At 42.8% G+C, this 22,035-nt stretch overlaps 1 protein-coding gene across 3 annotated transcripts in view; it reads left to right on the top strand.

The window, feature by feature from the left end:
- The window catches only part of acvr2ab (activin A receptor type 2Ab), a 59,791-nt gene that overhangs the window by 32,894 nt on the left and 4,862 nt on the right, over positions 1–22,035 (top strand). For 2 of the 3 annotated variants that reach the window (XM_061716265.1, XM_061716264.1), the window contains exons 5-11: positions 5,066–5,089; positions 11,621–11,764; positions 12,666–12,809; positions 15,133–15,278; positions 16,091–16,205; positions 16,299–16,437; positions 20,055–20,185. In XM_061716265.1, the coding sequence (XP_061572249.1) occupies positions 5,066–5,089; positions 11,621–11,764; positions 12,666–12,809; positions 15,133–15,278; positions 16,091–16,205; positions 16,299–16,437; positions 20,055–20,185 (843 nt within the window). The remainder of the gene's footprint in view (positions 1–5,065; positions 5,090–11,620; positions 11,765–12,665; positions 12,810–15,132; positions 15,279–16,090; positions 16,206–16,298; positions 16,438–20,054; positions 20,186–22,035) is intronic. The other variant, XM_061716266.1, reaches the window with a different exon arrangement.

Here is a 22,035-nt window from a genome sequence, read left to right as displayed (position 1 = left end):
GCTGCTTTTTATGTAAAACCCCAGTATCTGCACTTGGACTCATTTCTTCATCGGCGTTGTGTAATTTCACCAAGTTCTAGATTTTCAGGCCTGAAAACAAAGCTGTTCCTCTGAATTCCCGAGGAAACTGGTGCCTGTGATTCCTCAGCTGCAGCAGAGCTATAGTCTCCAGGCGGCGGGGGGAGAAGGAAAGCCGTGCAGAGCTCTGCACCGTATGGAAGAGGAGTCAGGGGCCTCTGCATTATTGATGAGGCTTTATATAGGCAAACAGAACTAAACAGAGAGAAGCTCGCAGCTCTGCCTGCGAGGAGGGAGGTGGTGGGTGGGAGTGCGGGGGTGTGAGGGGGAGAGAGTGAAGAGAAGAGAGACGCGCCATTCTCTCAACTTACTTATTGTATTTGCACAGTACTGAAGCCGAGCAGGAGAGAGATAAAAAGACACTTACACAATGCAATCTGGAAACAAAGCTGATGTGTGATGGAAAACAACACCGCTAAGAGGCTTATGGAGCATCTTACCTGGAAACGGATAAATGAGGGGGGGAAAATAAACAACATAAAACAAGATCATGACCCAAAAGGAGTGGATCAGGTGTCCAACGGTGAGCCGGTTGAAATGAAACAATCGCTGAAGGATCCAGAGAGTCACGGGGGAATAAAATGAATAAAAAGCGTGTTGCAAATGAAGTCCTACTGAGTGTGTAATAGTGTGCGTGCAGGAGTGTGTTCCTGCACGAACGAGTAGGTGTACAAAGACAGAAGAGGTAACTTGCACATGAATGTTTTCAGTCCCGAGAGGATCAGATGCAGGGAAGTCTTCCCGTCTGCCATTCCATCGACGTTAAAACAGACATATTTGTAGTCCGACAAGTAGCTGCTTTTATGTCCGCGGCTTGTTTTGTATTGATTTAAGCTCGTACATGGAGGGAGCTAGAGGGATGCAGCACGGGGGAACGTAGGGAGGGCTTTATTTCAGTCTGTTTATTTTGGGGTGGCTGTTTGTTTCTTTTGTAGCTCTATTAAACGGAAGAAAAGTCAAATGTCCTGGTTGTGCAAAGAGGACCGCTTGTAGCACTTTATGCACTGTTGAATGTAACAACACTGCACAAACAAACCCTCTGCTGCAGCGCACGTCACTGAATTACACCGTGCAAACCTGCACGTACATGTGCCACACACACACTCATGAAGGCATTTAGGTGATTCAAAGTTAAGTCTCTGACATTTCAGAACTCACACACATGAAAACATCATCTGGCAACAAAGCAAACCAAAATGCTGCAAAGAAACGCATCGCAAGATGAAATCTGAACAACTTGTTTTTTGGACGAGTCAGTCATCTGAAAGATTCTGGCATCATGTTTAATATCATGTTGCACGGGGGGGGAGTTACTGGAGCTTCATTAATGCTTTGTCACGCCTGTTTCTGCACCAGGAGAAGACTTTGGGGGGACTGGTGGGGTTTTTTACGAGGCATAAATCCTCCATAAATCCTCCACACGGAGTTAAAATAAATCTTTACAAGTATGTCTGGTCTTCATGATCATGGTTGTTTGCACATTCTGATCATTTTTGCTGCCCTTTTGGGTCGATAGCATTATTTTTTGGCTGTTTTATTTATCAGTTGTTCTTTGTCTCTCTGTTGCCATCCTGTGTTTGAATCCTCAGGTTGCATCAGGCTCATTTAGAATGTGTTTTTTGTGTCTTTAACTGCTTATTCTTCATCTCATTTTTTGGTTGTATTTTGCAATCTTTATGTCTCACTTTTAGCTTTTTTGCATCTATTTGAATACTGGAATTCACATTTTGGTTACTTTACCGTTTGCTTCTCTCTTTTTTTTCTTTTTCTTTGTGTCTGAGATAAGGGACCACATGAATGGTGGCTGCTCGACAGCCTCATTCACTAATCCATCTATAACGAAGGTCTAACCATTGATGCCATATTCAGAATTTTTGCACATTTAGGGCCCGATTTACTAAGATCCTAAATAAAGAGTACTAAATTGCGTGTGCACTGAAAAAGTTTGCGCGTGCGTTTTGCGTGTGGTTTGCAGGTGATCAACTAAGATTGCGTGCGCAATTGATAACAGGTGCAAACTGCAGTATTTAAATGAGGTGTTGCGTGTTAAGGTTTGCGAGCGCAGATCTGCGCCATGGAGAGTCTGGATGGAAAGCACAGTCACAAGTCACAAGCGCAAAATGAAATTTGACGAGTTGGAGTTAGAGATATTAGTGGAAGAGGCAAATAAACACATTCATGAACTACAGCAAAGACATTTAAACATTACCAAAAGAAACGCAATATCGGAGAAAACCTGCGATAGAATAAATGCAGTTGGTAACACAAAAAACGGAAAAACGTCTGGTTTTTCATATTTCAATTTTAGACACAGATCAAAAATACGAAATATAAAAACGGGCCACAGGACCGAATTTGATTTTAATATTTAATTGGTCGGGTTTGCGTGACCCGGCGGTGCTCGGCATGATCTGAGGAGAAAAAGACATCAGACACAGAGCTGGAGAGCGCTTTGATTCATCTATTTATGAGTTAAGTTTTTATTCAGATGTCCACAGTATATTGCAAATATTATATATTATATAGCAAACACTGACAGTAAATGTGTGACAGACGGGACCATCATATGGCCGTCGATTTAACGCAGAAGCATAATTCAGGCGAAGCTGCAGTCTCTGCGCTGATCCTGACACAGCGGGTCGGAGCGGATTTGGTCATGATGTTTAACCTGTGTTTTGTGATTAATAAGCACGGGTTTTAATTAAATGTAATTTACGAAGGATGATTTCACGTTCAATAAGATAAATAATCAATAAAATACAAAGTTTTGCAGAAAGGCTTGGCCTGCTTGTGGGCGAGTGGAGGGGGGCACAATAAGAGAAGGTGGCAAGATATAAGCCGAAGAACTAAAGAAAAAGTGGCCTTTAATAAAATTTGTGCAACCATTTTTAAAATAGCATGCAGCAGAATAAAGACTCTCTCTCTGCGTATTCTTTGATTTTGGATGTGGCCTCCTTGCCACAATAACAGCAGCAGCAGATTAGCACCTTCCTTTCAAACGTATTAAATACAGACGCAATCACAATACGCGCAAAAACTTTCAGGCTTGGTAAATCTCATTGCGCGTGGTAAATGGACATATTTGCATCTTCCCCTCCCAGTATTTAGCGCTCTCTGGCGGTTACGCCCCATATTGATTATTCATCAGGGCAAAAGTACTAACTGAATTGCGTGTGCAATTTAGCGCATTTCAGAGACGCAATCCTCTTTGCACGCTGTTAGTAGATCAGCTGGCACTTTGGTTTGCGGGTGCTGTCAAGTTTGCACAGGTTTTAACACACGCAAACCTTTAGTAAATCGGGCCCTTAGACCCTTATCACATCTTCCTTTCTGCAAAACATCGGCCCACTCTCATTAGTTTTCTTTGCAAGGTAATGAATCCTGCAGCCTCCGTGATGCAAAAGCAATTGTTTCCACTTAATGATCATGATCGTATCCATTATTGTGGCTCTTCTTTCTAATTTTACAATGCAAGGCTCCGGGAAAAAACAAAAGAGAAAAACACACAGTTAAAAGAGCTCCTGATCCACTTTTTATGTAGTTGTCGTATTTGCATCAGGCCGTGCTGGAGGTGGATTTAATGAGGGAGAAGGCCACTTTATCACATCAAGAAGGCGTTCTTTTGGCTCTCCTTCAGCATACATTTAATTTCTAGATCCCACAACCCATCGACAGATCAGATCCAGTGTAAAATGCAGAAAATGTTGCACAGAGATGGTCATGATGTCGCAGCGGTGGCGCTTCATCACTGGCCGCATATTTGCCACCAAGACTCAATTTTTCACAGCACAGTGGCGAGCAGACGAAAGTGGAAGTGATTGTGTCCGAGGACTCGGAGCCACAGCTTTCACACGGAGAGGCCTTCACCTGGAGGGCTGCAGCACCACCAACGTCTTCTTCTTCTGCTCTCCTCTCTGTCCATCTTCTCTAATCCCCATCATTTGCTTTGGTGGGGAGTAAATTACATCTCGTTAGTCGTAGTCTGGCTTTGTAAAGAGTTGTCAAACATCAGCGGCTGTTGTTCAACGCATCAGGAGGAGAAGTCATTTGACTTGCTCGTTGCTTTACTGCCTCTTATTTAGTGTTTTCTGAGCCCCGGCAGCTGCTTCATGGACATGCTGTCGTCTGAAACGTCTCTCGGGGTTCGGTTTTGTTTTGGGCTTTTTCAACTAGAGCTGCTTGTTTTATTCTCAATAGAAAATACCGCCTTTTTTATATCTATTCCTTTTAATTTATACATACTCTTTGAATACATGAAAAGGCTCTTCTTTTGTGAGGGTGCAGTTTTTCTTTTCTTTTTCACGACATTCTCTGAAGATCACATTTATTTCATGTTAAAGGAACTATTGAGAAGTTCTCGTTGCAGAGCACGTCTCCGCTGCGTCGGTGGCGGCGACTTTCTGCCTCACTCCGAGAAAAATACCTCACCATTTCAATAGAAGAGGTGGAAATGAAGAGCTGCTGTGTTTGGAGGGAGAAAAGGTGTACTTTTGAAGTGAAAATTGAAAAATAAGTCAGTAAAAGTGTTTGATTATTTTGTTGGAATACTGTCCCTCTTATTTATGTTTTAATTTACGTAAGGTTTAGTTTTATCGTCATCGGGTCGGGGGGCAGAAGCCCAGGCAGGGCAGTCATATTGTTAATTTTTACAATCTTGTTTATGCGTATTTATTGTTGATTGATCCGGTGTTGATTGATCCGTGTCTTGGGGCGGCTTCGCCTTCATGTGTGTTTGCTTTTCTTTTGTCTCTTTCACACATTATTCAGCCTATTTTCAGTTGATCAAGTTACTAAAGAGCATCATTTAAGCTCCTAACCTGAATCATCCTGCCTTTGTTAACCCTTTTATCTGCTCCATGTGGAACAGTGTCCCTAAATGTTTGGGATCCCCAGGGGGGGGTGCCTTTAACCTGCTTCTGCTTCATCCACTAACTGAAGAAGGTGGCAATGACTTCTCTCTTTGCTTCTTATGTTCCTCCTCAACAAGCACGCCTTTCACATTATGGTGGAGGTAAGAGCAGTTTACCTGAAGTTCAAACTACCAGTTTCCTCCCTTTTTTTGGGTTCAGAGCTTGACTTCGCTTCCTCAATCCCACACCACCATTTTCATTGCTTTATTTAGCAGTGTCTTGTTTACTCGGTTTGAAACACATTTCTGTAAATTTTTTCCTTTTTTCTGCCTGGCTTCATTGCATGGACAGATGTGTTTTGTGCTCCCCGTTGAAAGATATTGTGCATGGTGAAAAGTGGCCGAGACGGCTTTGAATGCAGCCCCCTCTTTACAGTGCGAATGTCCACCTGTGATGTTTATGTAACGTGCTGTTTGTGATGTGACCCAGTTCTGAGAGAGGCCCGTGGTTTCCTGAGCGCAGAGACAGTCGAGGAGTTTGAAACTGAAACCACAGCCTGCTTTTCCATCTCGTACGCAGACTGAGGAGGAGGACGGATAGATTTTGCATAAGTGGGAGCGTTGCCACTTAACTGGAACATTTTTCAAGTCGGAGTGTAAATTACTTAAACGCAAGAGGAGTGGCAGCCTTTGCAAATGTACTTTGGCTAAAAATGTATGAAACCGTCCTGGCAGCGTGGCTGCGGACATCGCCGGCGATTCTTATGCAAAGCAGAGAGAGCAGCTCTGAAAATAAAAACTCCGGCTTGTTGTCAGTTCAGGTTAGATCTCTTTAAGGTCGCGTCGCCGACTTTGGGTTTTGATTTTTGCCTCAAGTTTTGTAGCTGAACCAGCAACAGGACGAGACATGAGATTACGGCTTGTTGTACTTGGAGTTCTAATTAAACCGGACATTTTTGTATAAACTTCAATATTTTTTGCACTTTAACTCAAACGAAAACAAACTAAACTGGGCCCGAAGGACCTGCTTCGATGTGACAGACAAAAGTGTAACGTGATGAGGCCACAAGAGACGGTGGAGGGTTGAGGAGGACGGTGTGAAGCAGCACATTTTATTTTCCTGTTTCCTGCGGAGTGCTGACTAAGTGTAATGCACTCCCCTTGGAGGCCATGTCGCCCCGTGATCAGACCACGGATCCGGTAACTCCCCCGGGTCACGCCTGGCCCGGCCACACCGCAGCTCCTCGCCGGCCGAAGCCCCGAAGACAAACAAGACCTTCCTGCAGAGTCCGGCAGAGTCCGGCAGAGTCCGGCAGAGTCCGGCAGGGGCATGTTGATGGCGCTTCTGATCGGGCAGGATCATGAAATCCAGCTGTCATCATTCACATCCAGATCACGCTCGGCATCGGCCGTCTGTCATCGCCTGGCGCACCGACAGTGCAGGAATTCACCTTTAGGCTCAACAGCGTCTTGACAAATGCTGTTTTTTTTTCTCTCTCTGTGGGGTAAAACCTTCAGGAAGGATTTCTGCTTCTCACGTTACATTAAGCACATCGGATGAACTCAAACTTGTGGTGACATTTGTGCAGATGTTTATTATCATAATCCCTTGCTCGGGTACACAGAGATTCTTCCTGGCTTGTGAAGACTTATTGAACCCTTAAGGTTCAAATAATAGTCCGAATTGAAATGATTTCTGATGGAATAATAAATATTGGTGAGACTAAATATTGGTGAGACTAAATGGCACAGGTGGTTAGCAACAGTAACCAAGAAGGTCAGTTGTGATTGTAGGGGGGAGCAAGGCACCGTTTCATCAACAGTTGCTCTTCAGACATCAGTAATACTACTTTGTTGGAGAAATCACATCAAGAATTTATCAAAATGTAATTTGTGTGGAAGTGACTTGCAGGTTTGGGTCTGACCGTCCGGAGGGAGGAGACGTGGTTGAGATAAAGACGGCTGAAGATTAGAGATGGTCTTTGATGTTTGAAGGCTTTATGGACGTTAAAGATGAGTGAATCATGTCAGGGGCGGATGGATGGATGGATGGATGGATGGATGGATGGATGGATGGATGGATGGACGGACGGACGGACCCGTGCTGCCTCACTAAATGCAAACCTTCAGCCAGGTGTGGGGAAGAGCAGCGGCCGCTGTCATTAACAGTGTTTTTGAGGGAAACATCCTCAAAGACGACCAAACAATGACCTGGCGTCATCCTCCCTTCATTGAAATGCTAATTAGGACTTTTCAGGCCTTGTAAAAGGTTAGGTGTCTCCTGTTTCATGCTCTTACACAGCTGGAAAAATGTTGAAGGAGCAGATTAGAGTCTATTCAGAGTTTAATCTTTCAGTTCTACCAAATGACAGAAGGTTGGCAAATGCATTCTTACACAAGGCCTGAAATCACAGCCCGACTTGAGGGACTAAGTCAACACGGTAGCTCAGGAGCTGCCAGCCGGCGCTCTGATATGGTAAAGTTGTTCTACCTTGTCCACTGCACATTCTTTCTGATCACAACCCAGTCGGCTTCATGTCACCAGCTGTCAGCAGCGATATCTTGAAAACACGATCATTCCTCTCCCCTGGCCGAGCGCCTCTGAGCGTGCTCGGGTATGTAGAGAGCAGCATCAGAAACAGATGTGCGGCCGTGTTTCTGTGAAACTGTAGAATCCTTATTTTGGTGTCCACCAAGATGTTTTGAAAGTGGCCAGCTCTGATATCCAACCTCGGCACCACGGTGGGTAATTTTCCCCGTCATTTGGCTGGCATTTGGTGTGAAAGCAGAGTGCAGACAGCAGGTCTGCCTCGCAGCTCTCTGCTAGTTTAAGTAAACACAGGATTTCCCACCAAACTCGCTCCCCCTCGCACTCGCCGGGGCAGCACAGACACTCTCTCTCTATCCCTACCTGTAAAAAAAAAAAAGACCAAACAAATAAAAAATGGACCTTTTCTCTCCCAGCTTTTAGTTAAATAGGTCAACATATAATGAAACATAAAAAATTAATCATTCCTGCTGTCGAAGAGAGTGCGAATCAGAGTCACAGACTCTTTTTTTTTCAGTCCCTCCGTGGTGTTTTATTTAGCGGTTTCCTTAAATGCCAAAGTTCACGACCAGCTGTAAACGTTGTGCTTGATAAAAATCAGACCAATAAAGGCTCCTGGATGATGTACAGTTTACTTCCGGAGCCGCAGTAATCCTGTCAGGACAGGTGGTTAAAAACGCTGCTTCTCCCACTTTCCCCGCTCATGCAGCTGAAGGCTTCCTGGCATTGGTTGTTAGCGACGTTTAATCTCGTTTTTTGCCCAGCGGGGACGCTTGGACACCTTCGAGGTTTGTCTTTATGAAAGGTCGGCTGCCAGAAGCTTACGGTCGAAGCAAGCATGGGTAATTTGCATGTGCTAAAGTCTCTTTATTCCTCCTGCACCTCAGGTGTGAGTAGTTTCCATCTAGGCGCCGTCCTGTGTGGCTCTACGGTGGCCGAGACCCGCCATTGCTGAAAATAAAAGTAACGCTGCAAACAGAAACAAACGCAGCTGCAAATAAAATAAACGCTTAGCAAATAAAATAAACGCTGCAAACAAATAGAAACGCCGCTGCAAATAAAAGAAACGCTGAAAATATAAAGAAACCCCGCTTCAAATAAAATAAAAAACGATGCAAATAAAAAAGCCACAACGGAAGTGAATTACCCGGGGCTGTTTTTGCCGATGCACCAGTGTTTTTATTTGGGAGGTGTTGTTGATTTTGTTGTTTTTATCATTAATAATAGTACCAAGAATAATCTAAAGCATGGGTAACAATAGTTATTTGTATGAATGTGAAGTTGAAGCTGTTTGTGGTGGTCAGGGACTACTTCTCTCACATAAAAAACACTGGTGCAACAGCAAAAATAGTCCCCGGTAATTCACTTCCGTTGTGGCTTTTTTATTTGCGTCGTTTTATTTTCAGCAGCGTTTCTTTTTATTTGCAGCGTTTCTTTAATTTGCAGCGGCGTTTGTTTCTGTTTGCAGCGTTACTTTTATTTTCAGCAATGGCGGGTCTCCGTACTCGTATCTGCAGCAGGCCTCACGAGCCAAACACACGTTTTATGGGAGGTTTAGGAGAAACGTTGGATGTATAATCTAGGCGTCTGAGCGGCTCCAGCTCATCAGTTTCCTTCAAGTCAAGCGAGAACGTGAACATCTCTGCAGGGAGAGAGGGGTTTTTTCTGTTGTCAGTGACACGCAGGTAAAGTGGAGATTTTACAGCAGCCTATCTGGTTTCATCAAAGGCCATCAGTCATGTGCTCGTCTTTCTCCTCTACCTTTTATCCTTTGGAAATGTGACTCCCACACTGCATGCTTGTTTTTAACCCCCCCACCCCCCCACTCTCTCGTCTCGGTGTCTCTCCTCTGTACGCCCGCCCAGCCTCCGTCCTCCCCTCTGAAGTCACATGTGAAACTGATCAGCTTAATCCCGATCACCAGCTGTGTTTAACCTACTTTAGATTTGGAACAGTTGGCTCGCCGTGCTTTTTGTTTATGTGACATTGGCATGAACACGGAACGAACACGGGACGCTTGACCCGCCAGGGTCGGACACTGGAGCTCTTACATGTTCGTTTAAGCGAGGGGACGGGCCTTAATCAGCATGTTCACGCTAATCCGCAGGAAAGGGCAGATGAAAGTTTAAAGCTTTATAAATAGAATGGGCCACATTAACCTTAAAGGGGACACGTGGAGGAAAAGCAAAACTTTTCTTTGCTTAAAGTGACTTGAAGTGTGCTTAAAGAACTCCTTATCCTGCACAGATAGGAATACTTAGGTAACATGTCAACTATGCTGTCACTTTTGAGCAGAGGTGTCTTCTTATTCAAATTCATTACTCAGGTAGAAGTATAGATACTAGAGTTTAAAAATACTCCTGTAGAAGTTGAAGTATCAACTCACGTTTTTTACTCAAGTAAAAGTATAAAAGTACTGGTTTCAAAACTACTTGAAGTATAAAAGTAAAAGTAATGTAAGGGGGAAAAAGCCATTAAGGACAAAAGCCATTGAAAATGAATGTATCTTAGTATAATGCAAATATATTAAAGAAGCATATATGTGTACTATTGAGCATTAACATGTGTTTCAGAGAGCAGGAGATATGATGACTAGTTGCTTATAAGTATTTTAATGGTGCAAAAAGTCAAACTTCATGTTCATGTTATCATTTATCCTAACCTTTATTGGAATGTACATCCAAGTTTAGTTGCAGGAATCTGAGGGAACGGATGTAAGAACAAAACTGGACAAGAACATCTGAAACAACCACAACCAAATTCACTCTATCCGGATGGAGCAATTTAACTGGATAGTTTTTATTTAAAGGCCCAAATGAAATAGAGTAACGAGGCTGTTTTTAAAATGTAAGGAGTAAAAAGTACAGATAATTGCGTGAAAATGTAAGGAGTAAAAGTAAAAAGTCGTCTGAAAAATAATTACTCCAGTGAAGTATAGATGACCAAAATTTCTTCTTAAGTAAGGTAACAGAGTATTTGTAGTCCGTTACTTGACACCTCTGCTTTTGAGTGGGTTCTTTCTGTGGAAAATGCCGACAGCGGGGATAAAAATAGAATAGTCTCGTGAGAGAGCTCTGCTTGGACAGTTTGCCTCGGATATTGAGAGAGGCTAGCTGTTAATTACCATGTAATATAGTAAAGTGGCCGATGTCTGCAGTCACACAAACGCCGTGGCGGATCCAGCAGACATCTCTGAGGTCACAGAGTCTGGTCATGTGACACGGGCTGGTTGCTGTGTTAACGTCCAAACAAGCCAACAGTTTGTTTGTTGTGTTTTGTCATCCTTAAATGAGTAAAGTTTGCCTCAAAACCTCGACCTGCTCGCCTCCAGCTGTGAAGCTTTGGGTTGGAGCGGTGCTGCTCAGTAGTGGCGGCGGTGGGCTTGTTGACAAGATCACTTGTTAAACGTCTGCAATGGACTCGGGTCCAGAGACTGGTCTTGGTTCCTGCAGTTCAGCAGGAGATCACACAGAATCCTCCCAGTCCACTTGCTGACCTGTCTGGGTGTCCAAACTTATGCTTAGCCCCCCTTTTTCTATTTTTTTGAAACTGTAAAAGAAATAAATCATCTTGATTTTAAAATATTATAAAACTGTATTCAGAGCAAAGAAATGTGCTTGTAAATCAGCAATCGGCCTCTAAATGAATAGTTTATTGATGTTCGATATCTGGTTTCTCAGTGGTCCAGAAGTTTATAGATCTTTGGGCTTTTCTTCAGCTATTAATTGTGTTTTAACTGGCAACCTTCCCGCTCCAATCCTGCTTCTGTAAACTCCAAGCAAATGCAGCCTTGAGGCGTTTGATTTAATTTAATATGAATGGATCCAAACCCTGCTGCGTTCGCTGGGTCGTCACGGCCAAAAAAAACTTGCCAGCGATAGCTGGAAACGTGCGGCGCCTCAGAAACGGTGAAACACAGCGAAATAATGTGAAATCGAGCGGCCCGGCGCCGCAATATGAAACCCAAACAGGCTAAAAGCGGCATGTTGGCAAAGCAACACCGGAAGGACACCGTTGCATCAAAAGCAAGTGTATGAATATGAGTCTGGAGATGCTGGTGCTGCTGTGATGTCTGCAAAAAGAAAAACTAAAACCCGTCTCCTTTCTTCCTTTCTTCCTTTCTTTCTTTCTCCCCTCCTCTTCAGGATCCCGGACCCTCACCCCCGTCCCCTGTTTTGGGCCAAAAACCGCTGCAGTTAATCGAGGTGAAAGCCAGGGGGCGCTTCGGCTGCGTGTGGAAGGCGCAGCTGCTGAACGACTACGTGGCCGTGAAGATCTTCCCCATTCAGGTGCGTCAGTCGGCCCGGGTTCGGAGACTTGTATCAACTTCAGATCAGAAAAAGTTCAGACAAGATGAAGAAACGTCCAATAAGACATTTGTTATAGCTTTATTTGTCTTAATAACTTTATGTTAAAGGGGGGTTTTTCTTGCCACTGTTTGGCTTAAGGTTTTTCTCCAACTAGGGGAGTTTTTATCCGCCATTGTTTATGTTATTTTTATGTAATAATTGCTCGGGGGTTTATGATCATGTTCTGGGTCTCTGGAAAGATCCTAGAGACAACTTCTGTTGTAGTAGACGCTATATAAATAAAATTGAATTGAATGTCGGTTAAATTGATTAATATCCATCAGTTTTTGCATTTCACACCTGCAACAAGTTACAACAAATACACCGTATGGGACTGATGATGATGATGCATTTTTGGTTGAATTTCTGTGTATTTTTAACTCCCTTCTGATGATGGGATGTACAGGACTGTCTCAGAAAATTAGAATATTGTGATAAAGTTCTTTATTTTCTGTAATGCAATTTATAAAAAAAAAAAAAAAAAAAAGTCATATATTCTGGATTCATTACAAATCAACTGAAATATTGCAAGCCTTTTATTATTTTAATATTGCTGATCATGGTTTACAGTTTAAGATTAAGATTCCCAGAATATTCAAATTTTTTGAGATAGGATATTTGAGTTTTCTTAAGCTGTAAGCCATGATCAGCAATATTAAAATAATAAAAGGCTTGCAATATTTCAGTTGATTTGTAATGAATCCAGAATGTATGACATTTTTGCATTACAGAAAATAAAGGACTTTATCACAGTATTCTAATTCTCTGAGACAGTCCTGTGTATATATAGCTGGACTTGCTCAACTCACGGCTGCTGCTTCTCTTCTGCGCTCCTCTGCAGGACAAGCTGTCTTGGCAGAACGAATACGAGATCTACAGCGTGAGCGGCATGAAGCACGAAAACATCCTCCACTTTATCGGTGTGGAGAAGCGGAACAACAACCTGGATCTGGAGCTGTGGCTCATCACCATGTACCACGACAAGGTACGCCACCCGTGATGGAGCTGCTCCAGCAGCCGGTTAGAGATTCACTTTAACTCTGCTGTGAGGGACTAAAGCTCAGCACGGACGAGCGTCTGATGCATAGGGATGGGCGATATTTTACCGTTCACGATATACCGTCAAAAAAATTCCTCACGATAAGAATTTGTCATCTCGCGGTAAAAACGATAAATTCCCATTGATGACGTTTTTGTGTAAAGCTGATTTATGGCTCTGCGTTAAATCCACGCACAACGTAAGTGAAGGAAGGGAGGGAGGGAGGGAGGAAGGAAACAAGGAAGGAAGGGAGAAAAGAGGAAGGGAGGAAGGAAGGAAGGAAAGAAAGAAAGGGGAGAAGGAAGGGAGAAAACAAGGAAAGGGGGAAGGAGAGAGCAGGAGGAAAGAAGGAAGGAAGGGAAAAAGGAAGGAAGGAAGGTAGGACGGAAGGAAAGGGGAGAAGGAAGGGAGAAAACAAGGAAAGGAGGAAGGAAGGGAGAAAAGAGGAAGGGAAGAAGGAAGGAGAGAGCAGGATGAAAGAAGGAAGGAAGGGAAAAAGGAAGGAAGGAAGGAAATGAGCCAGAAAGATAAATTCCCGTTGATGAGGTTTTTGTGTAACAAACATGGCGGATCTGAGAGCGAGATAGATTTATAGTTGAAAAGATGGAGTTGAATTGATATTTTTTTTATCGTCATCGGGATAAATGCCAGAAATTATCGTGATACATTTTTTAGTCCATACCGCCCATCCCTACTGATGCAACACGTCTTCCACCGGCCAGCTTCAGCATCCATGTGGGCTCTGTAACGAGCTCTCGCTGTCTCGCTGTCTCGCTGTCTCGCTGTCTCGGGGCTCTTGTTAGGGCCTTTGTACACAGATCTTCTGTGATCCAGAGCAGACGGCTAACAAACCTCTGCGTTACATTGATTCTGACTGATGCCGTCAGAGGGGATCCGTGCTGGGATTCGTCTCCCTGCTTTGAGTGTTGCATATGCAGCGAGATCAGGCGGGAGCTCGTCCCCCTTGCTTGTGCTCCACTCAGCCTCTCAGCTGCCGTCTTTGCAGCATTCAGGGCTTTAAGTGCCTCTGTGTTTTGAGGGTCATTACCAAGCAAGTGGAGAGTGGTTCTTGTATGTCTCGCTTGCCTGAACTTCCCCGGCAGACCAAAGATGGGAATCTGTGTGGTTAAGGAGCCTTTTCTGTGTGAATAAAGGTGGACACATTGAGGGTTGTGGGTGTGGCGGCGGGGCTCTAACGCAACACTCGGGCTCTCAGAGGGCCCTTAGTCCTGGAGAGACGCTACAAGTCATTTCTTTATTTTTTATTTCTTGTGTAGAAGGAGAAATATATGTCAGATTCTGTAAAGTGCAATAATTATTTCATCTTAAAGCTTCACCTTTGACCTGCAGAAAGCTTTTGGCTCCTGAGAAGGTGTAAACATGCTGCAGATCTGAACCTGGGCTTCTGTGAGCGGCTGGAGTTCAGCGTCTCTCACCGCTGATTTACGGCTCCGTGTTTGATGCATCTAAGCAGCTTTATGCTGAAATATTTGTTGCAGCAGCATGCAGAGGCCCGTTAGGCCTCCCTAAACTCCCTCCATTTTAATCTTCTCATATCTGCACAGTGTGAGGATATTAAAGACTCCCTGATTGGAGACTTGAGAGAGAACAAACAAGAACAGAATGTACAGAGGTATCTAAACACACGAAGCTATTTATCCTCCAGCAGAACAACTGAAGCCACGTGTTTCCTGCATCTGCTGGATGCTGCTGCCCTCTAGCGGCCGTTTCCTTCAACTGCATCTGTCTTTGGCCTCAGCAGAAGTGACCTTGCATCGCTCACGCACATATACGTTGCATATAAACAAAGACGTGTGGGGAGGAATTAGCAGATGCTCCTTGAACATTAAGGTGGAAATATCTGAGTATTTATATTTCCTGCACGAATCAATTCAATGTACAACTGTTAAAAGATCTTCATCGGTGCCTATAAGAGCATGAATATCTGAACGTCATACTGATAAAACACTGATGGAAAGAAGGATTTAATTCATCAGATTCACAGAAAAGTTCCATCTGATTCTGTTCAGATTTGAGTCAAATTATAGTTCTGTTAGTATTGTAAAGTCTGCTGTTGGCTAATCCCCATTCATTATGGATATCACCGTTGCCATGGAAACACCTCATGCTCAGAAGATGTCGGAGCCAATAAATCTCATCTTCGTTATATTTGAAGACTAAACTCGATCAGTTCAGTGTTTGGTTAATTAATTAACCTTCGCGTCTTGGATGGGAATAATTCCTGAAACGGGTGTGTTTCCTCCACCAGGGCTCCCTGACCGACTACCTGAAGGCTAACGTGGTTTCCTGGAACGAGCTGTGCCACATCGCTCAGACGACGGCCCGCGGGCTGGCCTACCTGCACGAGGACATCCCCGGACACAAGGACGGGCACAAGCCGTCCATCGCTCACAGGTGATGTCAAGAATCGATTTGATTCCGATTCTTAAGATTCAGAATCAATTATCAAGATTTGATTCGATTCCGATATTGATTTGGGTTAGGGTTATTAAAACAGTTTTTTGAGCTGTTGCATGAATTATATGACTGTAGTTCTGCAAAATATTACTACTAGTATTATATTGAGATTAAACAGCAAGTATTGGCAGTTAATGATGCTGTAAGGACCAATCAGCTCCCAGAATGCTGATAGAACTGCTTTCAGAAACATGTGGGTCAGAATTACCAAACAGATCCAGGGAGGAAACAGAGTCGGATGAAATCAGTTTTATTTTTTTCCACATTCCGTTTTAATTTGTTCCATTTTCGGTCTATTTTGGTTTTTAATTTTTGAGCATTTGGTTTTTATCATTTTTTGCAAATGTAACCCCAAGACAGTTTATAAAGTAATGAAATATAGACAATTTATGCAATTACAACCTAACACTTTAATGTTTTCATACCTTTAAACATATTTAAAGGCAAAAACATGGCACCAGTTATTCTCGTGTCCAACAAAACATTCCTTTTTTGGGGATAAACAAAGAAATAACCAAAAGTTGTAATGTAATGATGAAAAAAAAAAACATAAATAAATAAAATTAAAAAAAATAACCCCCCCCCCCCCCCCGATCGATCTTTAGACATATGAATCGATTTTTAGGAATTAATATGAAAATCGATTTAGAATTGGGAAATCCATTTTTTCAACACAGGCCTAGTCCAGGCTGCTGCAGTCTGATCTGCTCGCTTGAAGGTGTTTGTCATCGTTGGTTTTTGTGTTTCAGGGACATCAAGAGTAAGAATGTGCTGCTGAAAAATAACCTGACAGCGTGCGTGGCCGACTTCGGCCTCGCGCTGAAGTTTGAAGCTGGAAAGTCTGCGGGCGACACTCACGGACAGGTGAGTGTCGGTTTTACTGCCACGCTTCACAGAACTACCTTGGATGCCATGTTTCCATCCTGACCTTTACCCCCCCTCGCCTGGCTCCTGCAGGTGGGAACGCGGCGCTACATGGCCCCTGAAGTCCTGGAGGGAGCCATCAACTTCCAGCGGGACTCCTTCCTGCGTATCGACATGTACGCCTTCGGGCTCGTCCTCTGGGAGCTGGCGGCGCGCTGCACCGCAGCAGACGGTGAGAGGAACCCTCCGTGCTCCGGAACAGAGTTTTGAGCTCCTGTTGAAATGTTGTAATTAATCAGCAAGTCCCGCCCCCCTTAGTTACTGTTGCTACCCAAGTTGTTGTAGACAGAAGGAGCAGCTTTAGTCAAAGCAGTGAGGAGTTTACAGTGTCCTAACTAGGGCTGCAGCTATCGAGTATTCTACTGAAAATTCCATTGATTAATCGGATAAAACATATTTTTGTTTAGTTAAAGAGCAATTATAAATATACATTAGATGTTAGATGTTAATTGACATTACTAAGAATAAATTATATAATCCAGAGTAGGTTCATGGCTGTGCATTTAAAAACCCTGAACTTACACCAGTCGACCAAATTCACTGCCTTCACTCAAAAAACTAAGGATCTTACCAAGAAATGTTCTTATTTCTAACCTAAAAATGCCATTACACCTGATAACACACATCACTTAAAAGGTTAGGTGTTTTTCCCACGTTTTTCAATTGAACTTTCATTTGTATAAAGCAAATTTTAAGTTTTAGTTTTAAGTTAAAGTCTTGATAAGATTTTGAGTTTTGTCCGTGTTCAAAATAAAATTCTGATTCCTGCTGTATTGGAGCACATTAGGTTCCAGCGCTACTTGATGTTTTATCCATCAATGACTACAGAGATAAAATTGACAACTACCCAGTTAGCCTTATTACGTTTTTATTTTCCACCCTCATCTCTCTACAGCTCTGTGTTTGTACAGATTAAATGCGTTAGCCGCATCGACAGTCGTCATAATTAACAGAAACCTATATAACGTTATGTTATCAAGGTACCGTAACGTTAATCTCATTAATTAGTGCTACATTAACTTAATTGTACCGTGTCTGGGGTGACGGTCCTCCCTCTGGGAGTAACAGGGTGTTGGTGGAGAAGCTGCAGCGTTGAGGACGTACTGTTGTATCAGCTCTGTCTTACAGTGAAACATGCAACAGTGTTGCCTTGGTGACCAGCTGGAAATGACCCACACTTTTGACATTTTCTGCCTTTTCTTTTAGTTAAAACCAAACATATCCTTCTCTTTCTTCTTCCTTTACGTGCGCGGCGTCAGCGCGTTGTGCCGCATTAAAGTAGTCCGGGTGAAATACCTGCTTTGAGCTACAAAATGAAACAATTCCTCGAGGCAGAGAAAATTCCTCCATCATTTTTTGTATCGAATTACTCAAATTATTCGAGGAATCGTTTCAGCCCTAGTCCTAATTTTGAGTTGTTTTTATTCACAAGATAAAAATCTGTTTAAATCCTCTGTGGGCAGCAGTGTTGTGCTAGTTACTGAAAAATAGTAACTAGTTACCTTTAGTTACTTCATTAAAAAAGTAACTCAGTTAGTAACTCGGTTACTTAGACCAAAAAGTAATGCGTTACTATAAAAAGTAACTATTTAGTTACTTAAAATAAAAACATTATTTTAAATGCTCCCATTAATGCCCTCTAGTCTTCATTTCAGCAGGTCCTGTATGGATTTACATTGTGCATCGTGTTCTGCATTCTGATTGGCTAAACAGTCTCCCCGCTTCTTCACTTCCTGTATCAATAACGTTGGTTGCTTAGCAACAAGCTGAGAACGGCCAAAGAGCTTCAGCAGCAGCTCAAGAGCGGGACCTTTGATGAATCGTTCATTACAGTCTCAGATATAATCCATGGTGTCGGTTTATAACAATCTTTTTGCCCAGAAGAAAAAATAGCGACAAAACGACCCATAACTATTTTCTTCTCCGCGGCTTTAGGAGAAACAGACGCTACAGAGTCGGGATGCAGCGGCTCAGAAGAGCAGTGGAATACGTGCGAGGCGGTGCTGATCTCTGCAATTTGAAGCCTTCTATAATAATTGTAAAAAGAATTTCACTTATCACGGGTTCTTTTTGGAACGTAACCCCTGCGAAAAACGAGGGATTACTCTAATGACAATATCTCCACGTTGCGAACCTAACCTTTTCTTGGCTCATGACCGTCATGTTTTTGAACGCGTTTCCTCCGGTCTCCGTGTGGGGAAAAAAAGCTTCACTGTAGCCAGAAATAACGGAGTAACGCACCGTTTGGTAACGGTAACTGCGTTACTGAATTTAAAAAGTAATGCGTTAGAGTATTAGTTACTGCAAAACTAACGGCGTTACTGTAACGCGTTACTAAATAACGTGTTAGTCCCAACACTGGTGGGCAGAGACTGAAACCTGAATTTCACTAGTTTAGCTTTTCAGCTTTAAAAACTTAAACTAGTCCTCAGCTATAAAGTCCTGAATGGTCAGGCTTCATCCGACCTCCAAGAACTCATAGTTCCCTACTATCCTGCTAGATCACTGCGCTCACAGAATGCAAGATTACTTGTGATTCTTACTGTCTCCAAAAGCAGAATTGGAGGCAGAGCCTTCAAATTTCCGGCCCCTAAACTCTGGAATAATCTTCCAGTCTTGGTCCCAGAGGCGGACACACTCTCTGCCTTTAAGAGCAGGTTTAAAACCTTCTATGAAAAATCCTATGCATATTCAGCTAGCCTGATGTTACTGTGTTTTTGGATGTTCTGCTGTTCTTCTGTTTCTCCCATGCTGGTGTTTTCTGATGCTTGTGTTTTACATTATGACGTGTGATATCTGATCACTTTTATCACTGATGTTGATCTTTTTCTGATGCTTATGTTTTTATACATTATTTTATGATGTATTATATCTGATCACTTTTATCTCTGTTTTTCGTGTTGTGAAGCGTCATGAGATGACCTTTGTTATGATTTGACACTATACAAATAAATTGAATTGAAATTGAATAGTGAAAAAGAGCAGACAAATACTGATGTTTCATCAGTAAAAATCTCTGCGTGGGTATCGACGATAAGTGTCGCACCATGAAGCTCGGCTGGATTTGATTCATGTGACAAGACGATGATCTCAATGACTGTGTTTCCATGCATCAATAACCCTTTTAAAACCCGAATATTGGCAATAACCCGAATTTGCACGGCCATGTAAACACCAATAACCCCTTTGAATAACCAGAATTTGCTCATATTCAGGTTTTTAAAAACCCCAATATGAGCCCTGGGTTACTCCTTTTAAAACCTGAATATTGGGTCATGTAAACGCCAAACAGAATATCCCCATCAAACGGAACAGGAATGTGTTTTCTGCACATGCTCTGTTCACAAGGAATCCTGGTCTTTTGAGTCCAGGAAGTTCTTATAAACACGGAGAAACCAAGACCAGGAGGAGACTAATCACTTCATAAATGTAATGAAGGATATGAACATTTCTGCATTTGTAGACGGTAGAAAGTACCGGGATAGAAGATTTACAAGAAGGTGAGCGAAAAGTTGCGAGAAGCAGCATTTGTTTTGAATTTGGGTACAGGAAGAAGAAGCAGAAATGACGGGAATTACGTCATGATGTTCTCCGTGCGTCGCTGGTTTGATCTAGATATCCCAAATGATTAATTACCATGTAAACGGAATATTCCCAATGTTTCAGTAACCGGAATATTAGCAATAACCCCAATTTTGACTGCATGTAAACGTAGTCAGTGACCCCAGCACATGTAAATGAACTTGAAATACTGATAAATGGTGTGTGTGTGTGTGTGTGTGTCCACAGGCCCGGTAGACGAGTACATGCTCCCCTTCGAGGAGGAGGTGGGCCAGCACCCGTCTCTGGAGGACATGCAGGAGGTGGTGGTGCACAAGAAGCTGCGGCCCTGCCTGAGGGACTGCTGGCAGAAACACATGGTGAGCTGGCCCAGAACGCCAGAGCCTGCTGCTGGTCCGTCCGGGCCCCGGGCCGGAGCTCTGACCGCTGCGTTATCCCCCAGGGCCTGACCATGCTCTGTGTTAGGGCTGGCGATATGGACCAAAAGTCATATCTCGATATTTTCTAGCTGAATGGCGATACTCGATATATATCGATATTTTTTCTGTGACATAATTGGGGTTTCCCCCAAAGCATTATAGCATAGCATCTCTGTTAGCTTCATTTTTTTCTGAGGCAAACCCTTAAAGGGGACATATTATGGCATTTAATGTATATTTTAAACAGGCCTTGAATGTCTTAAAAACAATCTAAAGCTTGTTTTTTCTACATAAATCAGAAATTCAGTCTCTGGGCCATGTTTTTATTTTTTTAAATAAAATGTATGCACTATTGCTGGCTCAAGGAAGGAACGCGCGTCTTCTGAATGTGAACAGCTCCAGGTGCTTGAAAGATCTGAAACCACAGAAGAAAAATGTATTACGGTACTAATAGAGCCCCGAGCCCGGGGCTCCTCGACGGTCCAGTCTGTGAGCAGCCCCCGCAGCTCCGTATGCGGCGCAGGGGCTCCGGAGCTAAGCTAAATACTTAGCCTAGGGGTGGGCGATATGACCTAAAATTAATATCACGGTATTTTTCATCTTTTGAACGGTGACGGTATAATATCACGGTATTTTTTGGTACGTTTTGGGAGGAGTAGCCTGTCCTGTCCCTTTATGTGAATAAGGTTAATATTTTTATAATATAATAAGTAAATGGTAGTATCCTTATCAAAAAGAGACATGGGAGAGTATTATGCATTCTCAACATATTTATTTGGCAAAAAACCTAAAGATCTTACATATATATATATATATATATATATATATATATATATATATATATATATATATATATATATATATATATATATATATATATATATATATATATATAGCCTATATATATATATATATATATTATATTATATTCATTTTTATTATATTATATTTTAAATATTTTGTAAACCTCTCTTAAAATGTAATACTGGACCTCGGTTGGTGGAAAAATTCCCTTAATTATATTCTCTTATTCTCTAATTTTCTTCTAAAGCCCGCGGTACAGGTGCTTTTTTTCGAGAGAAGAACATGGTTATGGGTATTTTTTTGTCACTCTTTCTTTCTTTTGGGCAAAAAGATTCTTTTAAACCGACATTCATTAATTTTTTCTCCATCTTGAAGTCGGTGATTGGTATTCCGGCAGGTTGAAACAGCGCTCTGCGCTCCGCTGCCGTCAAAGACCCGCCCAGCTCTGCTTCTGATTGGCTAGTGTTAGTTTGGTTGAGCCAGAGCTGCTTTCCTCTCATTCCATTGGTAGACGAACTCGGTTGACTCAACCTTTTTTTTTCTCTCAAACCTTTTTTTTTTTTTTTTAAAGCACTCAAACTCGCACGCCGAGAAAAAAAACTCCGTACGCCGGAGATCCGGCACGGTGCCGGAATACTTTAAGCCCTGCATTTCTTACTACTCTTGTCGTAAGGTGTAGCAGCATAAACGATGCCTGCAGTGAAAGCTGTGTAGTCTTGGGACGTGCTCCGCTGGTGCTGCTCAGCAGCAGCTCAGCAGCACCAGCGGAGCAGCGGTCCCAGCGGGACCAGCTGCTGGTCCCACTTGCGCTCGTTTTGGCCCGGGTTGCCTCTTCATATTCACGGGCGTGCGTGTTTTTTAAGTGATGGAACAGGTTGCTTGTGTTTCCACCTCTTGCTGTCACAACACGGCAGCAAACCTTGCATATCACCAACGTTTTTAATTCCTTATTTAGGCTTATTATTTTATAATTGATTTATTACGGT

Source organism: Cololabis saira, chromosome 24, assembly GCF_033807715.1.
Source record: "Cololabis saira isolate AMF1-May2022 chromosome 24, fColSai1.1, whole genome shotgun sequence".
NCBI lineage: Eukaryota > Metazoa > Chordata > Actinopteri > Beloniformes > Belonidae > Cololabis > Cololabis saira.
This window is presented reverse-complemented; position numbering and strand designations above follow the sequence as displayed.